The 9,739-nt window shown below is 36.5% G+C and overlaps 1 protein-coding gene across 2 annotated transcripts; it reads right to left on the bottom strand.

The window, feature by feature from the left end:
* Nucleotides 1-1,644: 1,644 nt before the first annotated feature.
* Nucleotides 1,645-9,436, bottom strand: ZBTB18 (zinc finger and BTB domain containing 18). Of its 2 annotated transcripts, none has more exons than XM_053459482.1 (2): nucleotides 9,277-9,436; nucleotides 1,645-3,962 (listed from the first exon to the last, which is right to left on the bottom strand). In XM_053459482.1, the coding sequence occupies exon 2, from the start codon at nucleotides 3,946-3,948 to the stop codon at nucleotides 2,386-2,388; it is 1,563 nt and encodes a 520-aa protein (XP_053315457.1). In that variant the 5' UTR covers nucleotides 3,949-3,962; nucleotides 9,277-9,436; the 3' UTR covers nucleotides 1,645-2,385. The 2 variants fall into 2 exon arrangements, with proteins under 2 accessions (XP_053315457.1, XP_053315456.1); XM_053459481.1 differs by lacking the exon at nucleotides 9,277-9,436 and adding an exon at nucleotides 5,113-5,293.
* Between the last annotated feature and the right edge of the window lie 303 nt (nucleotides 9,437-9,739).

Here is a 9,739-nt window from a genome sequence, read left to right on the forward strand (position 1 = left end):
TTTTGAGTTTGATCCAACTGTTGTCCTTCTATAGTATCTATAAGATAACCAGTTATGATATTTTATCATTTATGTTTCACAGATAAAGTAAATTTCTCGATTGATATTGATTTGTCTGCAATCCCTTCTCATTTACAGCATCGATTGTTTAGTGTAAGGCAAAGTAGGAATTTTGCCAAAATTTTTTTAGACTTCCTTGTGAGCCCATTGTTTATTATTAGGTTTCATGTATATGTAATATTCATACACAGATATGGCTGGGGGAGGGTGTTGGGGAATTCAACTGTAAATTAATTACTGATGTAATGAGTAGTCATTGTGTGTTGCTGGGCTTGTTATATTTACAGCAAAAACAAAAAAGGTACAAAACAAAATTAATGTCCATAGAAGGCGTTGATATAGTGATCATACCTACTATGAAAACAAAATATAAATACACATGATTTCATTAGACATTTAACATAAACGTGTTAATTGTTTTCTTTTGTACTTAAACAAGATTAAACAAGCAAGAAATATCACGCTTTCTCAATTCACAATGCTTAAAAGCAACATGGAACAATGCATCAAACTAGACAATTGGAAATGAGATTATATATATATATATATATATATATATATATATATATATTTTATTTATTTATTTATTTAATACAAAGCTGTTTAAAACTAAAAGCATTCTAAGGGTATGCCTAATATAATGAATGAAATAAGGTGTTATTGCACAGATTTTCCATACGCATATTTTGGGTTTCATACAATTTATTTCAGTTTGCACATTTAAAAATTCATTAAACACAACAAAAGTACAAAACTAAAACATAAGTTACCAATTCCCTTTTTCAGAAAAATAAAACACAATGATTGTCAAAGTTACTTCTCAATCTAATTACGAAATAAAAGTAATGCAATATTAATAAAGAGCAAATTCAAACATATATTAAACAAATAAGAAAACATCTAGGAATTTTTCACACTGATTGTCTTTTTTTTTTTTAAATTACTAAAATAATTTACAGCTTTTAAAATCTGAGATGTTACAAAAAGTTCAAGTAACTAAACAATGTCATAGTCCATTTTCACAGCTTTTTGTCTGCCATCACACAGTTCACACTTCTGACTAAATGAAACATAAAATTATATATAAAAATAGGACTGTGTGTTGATATATATATTACACACGCCTATGCATATCATACATACAAACATATATTATTTATATAATATCAGTCCGAGAGGAGCAAAAATGTTAATATTTCAGGATTCACAAGTTTCTGACCAAAAAAGTATGAGTGCAATATGCAGCACAGAAAAAAAAATGTGCAAAACGTTGGTCATCATACAAAGACCAGTCTTTGTTGCTATTACATAAATACTGAAGCAGTTGTCATTCCCACCTTGTGTGAAATATGGCTTATAGAGTCATTTAAAAGATTTTCCTTTATACTAGAATTGCGTTTAGTCCAAAGACCAAATTCTTAATTATGTTTTTCATGCACTATTAGCAAAATGGGATCCTCCTAGGATTTGACATGCAAATATTAAATCTGTAACTCACATACAGAATGTCAAAAAAAATTTGTAGTTTACAGTATATAAATACATTCAAAATAGCGCAGTTACATTTCAGTTAGAAACAGTGCATTTGATTTTCGCCCTATAACCTTCCTTGCAATTTAACAGGTACATTTATTTCACATAATACAAGAAAGATGCTTGGGAATTTCTTTAGTATTTAAAATTAGTTAGAAGACCTATCTGATAATCTGAAATCCTTTCATTTATTATAAATTTAAACCTCATGTCACGCATCTATCAACATCTTTTTATTCCAAATAAAACACACATATACTCAATTAACGTTAAAGTTAAGATTGTACACCAACCGTAAGAGTTGCATGTAAATATTTAATGTGACAAAGAAGAAAGGAAAGTAATAACAGCGTGACAATGAAAATACCAAGCTCTTTAAGTGCCTGTAGTTTCTTTAGCTGCTACATGAATTATGATGTTAGGCAAAGCATAACAACACAAACTGAGTATTCTAACAAATTAAAATATATAAAAAAAAATAGTACTGCCAGAGCTCCTTCTCTGACACGTAAATTGCTACACCTTTTAAATTATTATTATGGTACAGTGTAATGACCAGTAGTGAACATGAAAGAATTCCTCCTAAAGTGCAAAACTAATATTTAATTTATTACATAAACATATAGAGAAGTTGATGTTTTTTTTTTTTTAACACAAATTACTCTAGATTCCCGTAATAGACACATCTATAATCCCTTCAATATTCCATATATCCTTAAAGACACATCTATAATTCTCTCATATAAATAACACAACCTAGGTCACAGATATGTAGAAATACACAAAATGTATTTATTTCCAAAGTTCTTGAGAGCTGTCTTCTAAGGTCCAGTCTCTCACTGCAGGCAAGCTCAAGGTTTCACTTTTGACGGATAAAGAGTTTACCAGTTCACAATGAAACTTTCGTATGTGCCTGTAAAGGTCTCCTGACTGTGTGAACCTCCTCTCACACCACTTACAGGCATGAGGTTTTTCCCGTGTATGAACAACAGCATGTCGGCTCAGATTGTGGGAGTACTGGAAGCTCTTTCCACACTGAGTACAAGTAAAAGGTTTTTCTCCTGAATGAGTTCTTTCATGCCGCTTAAGTGTATACATGCAAGAAAATGTCTTACCACACAAAGAGCAGGTAGGGACGTGGACATCGTTGGCAGGTTTGCTACGGATGCCATCTTGCTCCCGAAAATGTGTGCTTAAATGGATTTGGAGAATATGAGGACTAGGAAAAACTTTGTTGCAGAGAGGACACATAAAAATTTGTCCAGCAGAGCTCAGAATATTTGACACATAAGGTAGCAAACTGCTCTCCATACTACCATCCATTGGAACCCTCTCATTATCTGGAATTATCATTTCATCATCGCTTACTTTTTCAGCATGATCCAACTCCCTTAAGACGGAATCTTCCCTTATTGAGGCCATATGGACAGGGTCGTACGTTGTCCTGATAGTAGTGCTTATATTATCTTTCACAGTGCTTTCTTCCATGTTATACTCAGTGGTCTCATTCGCATCACATGAAGCTTCTTTTTCTAATTTCACCTGAGCTGCACAATTTCTCAGACTATCCTGTGGCGAAAGATAGGAACTATTCACAGTTTCAGTTCCAGATAGACTGGATTTCACAGACAGGTCCAGCACGCAGTCTAGTTCTGCTGAATCCCTCACCGAAAGGGTAGACCTCTGTGACAATGAACCCATAGAACTGCAGGGGCTGGCTGCTGTTTTTCCAGCTGATACTGTATGTGCTTCAGCCTCTCTACCGGTCTGAGCAATACTTGTTGAATCTGAGGGCAATCTTAACCAAATGTTTCCTGACTCAGCTGATAAACTATCTTTACCAGGCAAAATGTTTAATTTTTCTACTTCACCATCATCCTCATCACTGGGCAAATCACCTGCCATATGACTACTGCCATCTGACAGGCTTTCTATTTTGTCTGAACAACTTGAAGTGTCTTCTTCCTTTTTAGTGCTATCTGTTTCTGAAGTAGATTTCTGTTTCAGCTTCTTTTTGCATACTTTGACAATGTCATACATGTGGAGATAGCTGGCAGCTGCAAGCACATCTTCAACGGGTAGATCTTTGAACTGGAGTTTCCCCTCATACATGAATTCAAGCAGGAGTGCAAATGCGGGAGCTGTAACAATGTCACTGTTCAAATGAACAAGGTCTCTTTTGTCTAGCTGATCCTTATAAAAGAGGTGAAAATACATGCTGCATGAAGCTAGCACGGCTCTATGGGCTCGGAAATGGGCATCCCCTACAAGAACTGTGCAGTCACAAAGAAAACCTTGATGCCTCTGCTCACTTAAACATTGTAGTAAATGTCTGCTGTGTTCTGGAAACTCCATACTGTCTTCATAACCTAAAACATAAAATATTGATGTAAATAGTTAATAATTTTCTCAAAGCCATGAATAAAAGAATATTATTTAAACATACACACTTCAAAACTTACATATGAGGGCAAAAAATACATTAAATCTGCTTACATTTAAGAAGTTGCAGAAGAAAATGTAAAGTCATTGGGTGGTGGTAAGGGTGGGATACTAGTTTTTACAATGTATGAATTGCTAAAACCGAAAGCATCAATCAATGAAGCAAAAAAATGCTGCTTGGAACAGTGCATGAAAGAGAATAACCAAAACAAACATAAGGCATGACAAAATTAGGATTTAAGACTATTCCTACTATTGCCCTAAAACTTCAATGAAATGTTTGATTTGCATTTTGTTCTCAAAAATGTAGTTTTTTTCCCCCTTAAAAATGTATATACTGGAAATATAGCAATGGGTATACAGACTATTTACAGATACAATCACTTTAAGTGCCTCATAACCCACATCAATCCTAATCCTTAAGAGGACTAAAAATAAAGATTGGAGGGCAGCTCACGAGGTAGCTGTGATCAAATTAGGAGGCTGAAAAGGACAGAGGGACGAAGAAGGAAGCTTATAAACATCTGATCCAGCTGACGGTAGCCATATGGCAGCTGCTGCCCTGATAAAGAGATTAAGAATAGAGGAGTGCAATTACAGCTGTCTGGCCAATTCAGGCAGCTCAAATCTACAAGTTTTAAATTAGTCAGCTTGTAGAAGAAAATGTCTAACAGGCTATTATTAAAAATTAGTTGTTTGTGTATATTATATATTAGCTATACATAACTTGCAAGAAAACATTTTAAAAATTTTACCAAATTAGTTATAGTATATATATATATATATATATATATATATATATATATATATATATAATTAGTTTGAAGTTGACACACACACACATATACATATATATATATATACATATATATATATATATATACATACACACGCTATAACTATTTGGTAAAATTTTAAAATATATATTTACACACATACATACTCACACACTTCCTAATATCTTAGGTGTTATCCAAAGGGATTCCCAAAGCAGCAAAAGAGTGCTCAAAGGATGACAGTTGCAAATATATTCGCATTAAGCAATACAATTCACACTGCATTTACCAAATGGCCTACCTTTTGAATACATAAACCTGATTAAGTCTTCCCTTCTGAGCAGAGCTGCTTCCAGGTCTTTCAGGTCAGAATATAGAGGGGGTAAAAACAGACTAACAGAAACAGATGCAAAGTGTAGATGATGTTAGAGAGGAATAAGATACCTTCTCTCCACACAGCTTTGCAAACACTAACTCCCTGTCTGTGTGTTAGAATAAAAGGCTGAGGGATGGCAAGCTGTCAGCTGCTCTGACATCATGTTCAGATGGAAATGCTACCTCCAGCTGTGCTCCTTTTAATGCCATATGCTGCTCCTCTACACTCCTGCCACCAGCTTTTTCTTAGGAGAACTTTTCTGTTCTGTTAGTATAAACAAAACAAAAAAAAAAAAACTTCAAAGTTTAATTTTGCACTAAACTTTCTTCACATAAAAACTTAGCATATGGACCATTATAATTATGGAATTGTCTAACAACTTCACACTAGCCTTCACCATCTTATGAATTGAAGGTGTACACTCCCACGCCACTCTGCTTTGAAGTAATAAGAATATATAAAACCACCAGAGGCATTTGGAAGAAAGAAAGAAAAAAAGGCATTAATTGCAAGAAGTGCTTAGAGTAGCAGAAGATGGGTGCATATGAATTCTTAAGTTTACGAATTTGAACTGCTTTTATGATTTGGCAATTTAACCTACATAAATATATTTGGTGTGAATACCTTGTAAATGGTAATTATGAACCATGGATATATATATTTTGAACACTTTATTGCAAACCATTTCATAAAAACAAAAGTGTGAGCTAAGAGGGCCAAGGAGCATTTTTATGAAACCAGATGATGAAATACTACTGTAACTTATTGAAGATATATACACTCCTGTGCTGCTTGTTAACCTTGTGAAAAGCTCACAAACATGTACTGAAGGGTATTTAGGCGAACTGCCTCCAGTATTTTTTTTTTTTTTTTTACAATTCATATAAAGCTGTGTGGTGCTGATAAAAGACTTCATAGCGGATTACAGCAGATTTCACCTATAATAATAAAACCACAAGAAAGAAAAAAAATCCGTATTTCTATATCCCAGCAAAACAGATTGAAGAAAGACACAGATTAGAAAAATATGCTAAATAAGACCTACAGGTAGTTTTTTTTCAGAATCATTTTAATGTTGCATAGTATCAAGGGATACACTGGATTTCTAAATAACCCCTTAAGGACCGGGCTCATTTTTCGTTTTCTACCCTGTGGGACCGAGGCTGTTTTGACACTTTTGTGGTGCTTGTGTTCAGGTGTAATTTTCTCCTCACCCATTTAGTGTACCCACATAAGTTATATATTGTTTTTTTCAGGACAAGATGGGCTTTCTTCAGATACCATTATTTTGATCGTATCATCTTATTTACTATAAAAAAAATAAAAAAAACATGGTGAAAAATTGAAAAAAAACACATTTTATGACTTTTATTTGAAAAATCTTTTACTCACCTAAAAAAGCAAGTAAAAAAACTAGCTAAATAGATTCTACTACTTGTCCTGAGTTTAGAGATACCCAATGTTTTTATGTTTTTTTGCTGTTTTTTGTACGTTATAGGGCAATAAGTACAAGCAGCGTTTTATGATTTCCAAATCTTTTTTAACAAATCTGGTCAGTCTGCCTCCATCTCCTCTTTGGAACATCTTTGAAGCCGGTTAACTCAATTTAACCCCCTCAAACCATATATTTTTGAAAACTAGACACCCCAGGGTATTCCAAATGCTGTTATTTTAACCCTTTCCATGCACCAATTATACAACTACACTTTGTCAAACTTTGTAATAGTAATTTTTTTTATTTTTTTTTCCACACAAATTGTACTTTAGTTATAGATATACAGGTTCTGGTATATGTCACTATCAAACAACACCCCAATGTGTGTTCAGCAACATCTCCTGAGTACAGCGATACCCCACATGCATGGGTTTGTCAGATTGTTTGGCTGGTAAAAGGCTACTTTTGGGGCATGCGTAATCCAGGTGGTCATTTGGTCATTCTGCCTCCATCTCCTCTTTGGAATATCTTTGAAGCCGGTTAACTCAATTTAACCCATTCAAACCATATATTTTGGAAAACTAGACACCCCAGGGTATTCTGAATGCTGTTATTTTAACCCTTTCCATGCACCAATTATAGAACTACACTTTGTCAAACTTTGTAATAGTAATTTTTTTTCACACAAATTGTACTTTAGTTATAGATATACAGGTTCTGGTATATGTCACTGTCAAACAACCCCCCAATATGTGTTCAGGAACATCTCCTGAGTGCAGTGATACCCGACATGCATGGGTTTGTCGGGTTGTTTCAGATTTAAAATGCCACATTTGGGAAGTGCGCTTTTTTTCTCCATTTTGGTCAGTCTGTACCTATGCCCTATCTTTGAGCTCGGCCACTCCAATTTACCCCATCAGCCATTTTTTTTATATATTAGACACCCCTTGGGTATTTGAAGTGCTTTTATTTTAACTCTGAGATTTTTGAGAAATTTTAGCACTTGCTCAAAATAATAAACTTTATTTTTTTATTTTTTTTAATACTTTTTTTATATTTTTTTTACACATTGTGCTGGTACTGGATGGTTCATCTAGTGACATCACTGCATAATTATTTTTAAATGTTAGCACATTTTTTTTTTCCATTTTTTTATTTTTTTTTGAATATTTTACTAATCACATAGTGATTAGAAAGCTGGGCTCCATTGACTTGCATGGTTGAATGCAGTACCTGTATTCAACCAGCAAGTGGAGCCAGTTCTCTAGAGGGTCTGGAGACCCTCTAGCGAACTTTTTCGTCTTTATTGTTGTAGTTCCCGGGCCGCCGCCATCTTACTTGATGGCGAAGATCACCGGCAGCTGCGGCTGTGACCGCTCTCCGGAGCGGTCACAGCCCACCTAAAGGTAAGTGTTTGGTGTCGCTGGATGCCTCCTGATCGAGGCATTCCAGCGACACCATTTAAGTTTAGGAGGCGATCGTTGATCGCCTCCTAAACGCTTTTAAAACGGGCGTCCGCCGCCATACAATGTATGGCGGCTGTTGACGCCCCGGGGAGGGGCCAGACATGGCCCCCGATGCCGATCTCGGCCTTGCTGGATGCCTCGACATCGAGGCATTGCAGCAAGGCCGTTTAAGCGAAGAAAGTGATCCTTGATCACTTTCTAAGCTTATTTAACTTTTTGACGGTTCAGGACCGTCAAAGGTCATTTAGTGACCTTCTTGTCATGACGGTCCTGAACCGGCAAAGGTCGCGAAGGGGATAAACCATAAGAGTTTTTGTAAGCGGTAAACACCGCCATAAAAAAAAACAGACTTGAATGGGCAAAAAGCAAGCCATCAAAGGCTGATGGACACGACTAAACATAAAAATGTAGAGTATGCGTACAAAATATTGTGAACAACTGGTTTAAGTTTGTCATTGCTTTTAAAAATACTGGTTAGATCTTTAAGAACTGCTAAATTAAAAGAAAAAAATATATATTTTCTCAGAATGCTGTTAAAGTGGTCAGCATCCAGAACTGACAATCACATGTGTGCAAGATCACACGTCGTTCGCTCATTTACATATACAAATAAACATACAGAATGAAACTCACTTTCTGGGTGTAAATATTTGGAGACTTGTACCAATGTTGGGGTTTATGAAAATGTACGTAAGCTTAGCTCATTTAATATACGCATAATCGCGGTTTCACGCTGCTGAAACGAACGTTACCTTAGGCCCCTTGCGTTAACAAACACGCGTGTAAAAACCACCTCTGCTTCTAAAACCCGTTTGGCTGGTAGATATAAACATTAGTGCCACCCAGGCCCGCAAGCTTGACGGCTACTGAAGCACACCATTTAGATATTATCAATTAGGTCGTGACTTAATATACAGAAGCATGCCGAGAAGGAAAAAACATTATGTGGGGAAGGTGCGCTGGGCTGAGCTATAAAACTAGCTTCATGTAATACAGTAACGTGAGGAGCGGCCGCGGGTCACCTGCCACAGCCGCAATCCTCCTATCGACTGCCTGCGTCTTTCGCACACAGACATCCCGTCCTCACACCCTTTCACCACTCCACGTCTCGGGGAGGACTTGGGGCAGAGCATCTTTTGTACCTTTATTGCCCACGCAGCATTAAATCCAGTCAGCAAACATACTCACTCTTGTGAAGTGATGCCACTGCTAGACAAGTGGCCGTTGAACCTGTTTAGTCTCGAGGACTCTTGTGCTCCCGACGTGCACTCGAAAGGCTCGTTTACGGAGGGCTCCCCCACGCGGGGAACAGGTTCTTTGAGAAGGCGTCACTGGCTGTCACATCAGCCCAGCGCGTATTACCCGGCCAGGTGCCAGAAAGGGCGGTCACCAAGAGAGACAAGTTGTCTCGGAAGCGGTAAGATAACGGCGCGTGCGCTAGAGCGTTCACGGGGGAGGGAATAGAGGAAGTCCAGTCCCACAAGTTTTCATACGTTACAGTAGGGAGTTAGGTAGCCGCTAGCTGACAAAGCTTTCCCGTTTGCATACCTCAGTAACTTTCATCGACATCAGAAAGGACAGAGGAATATTTGCTACGCCTGTTGGCATGGACGTAAGCAGAAAAAAAAAATCAGTCACTTAATGTGTATAT

The sequence above is a fragment of the Spea bombifrons genome, chromosome 3 (genome assembly GCF_027358695.1).
Source record: "Spea bombifrons isolate aSpeBom1 chromosome 3, aSpeBom1.2.pri, whole genome shotgun sequence".
NCBI lineage: Eukaryota > Metazoa > Chordata > Amphibia > Anura > Pelobatidae > Spea > Spea bombifrons.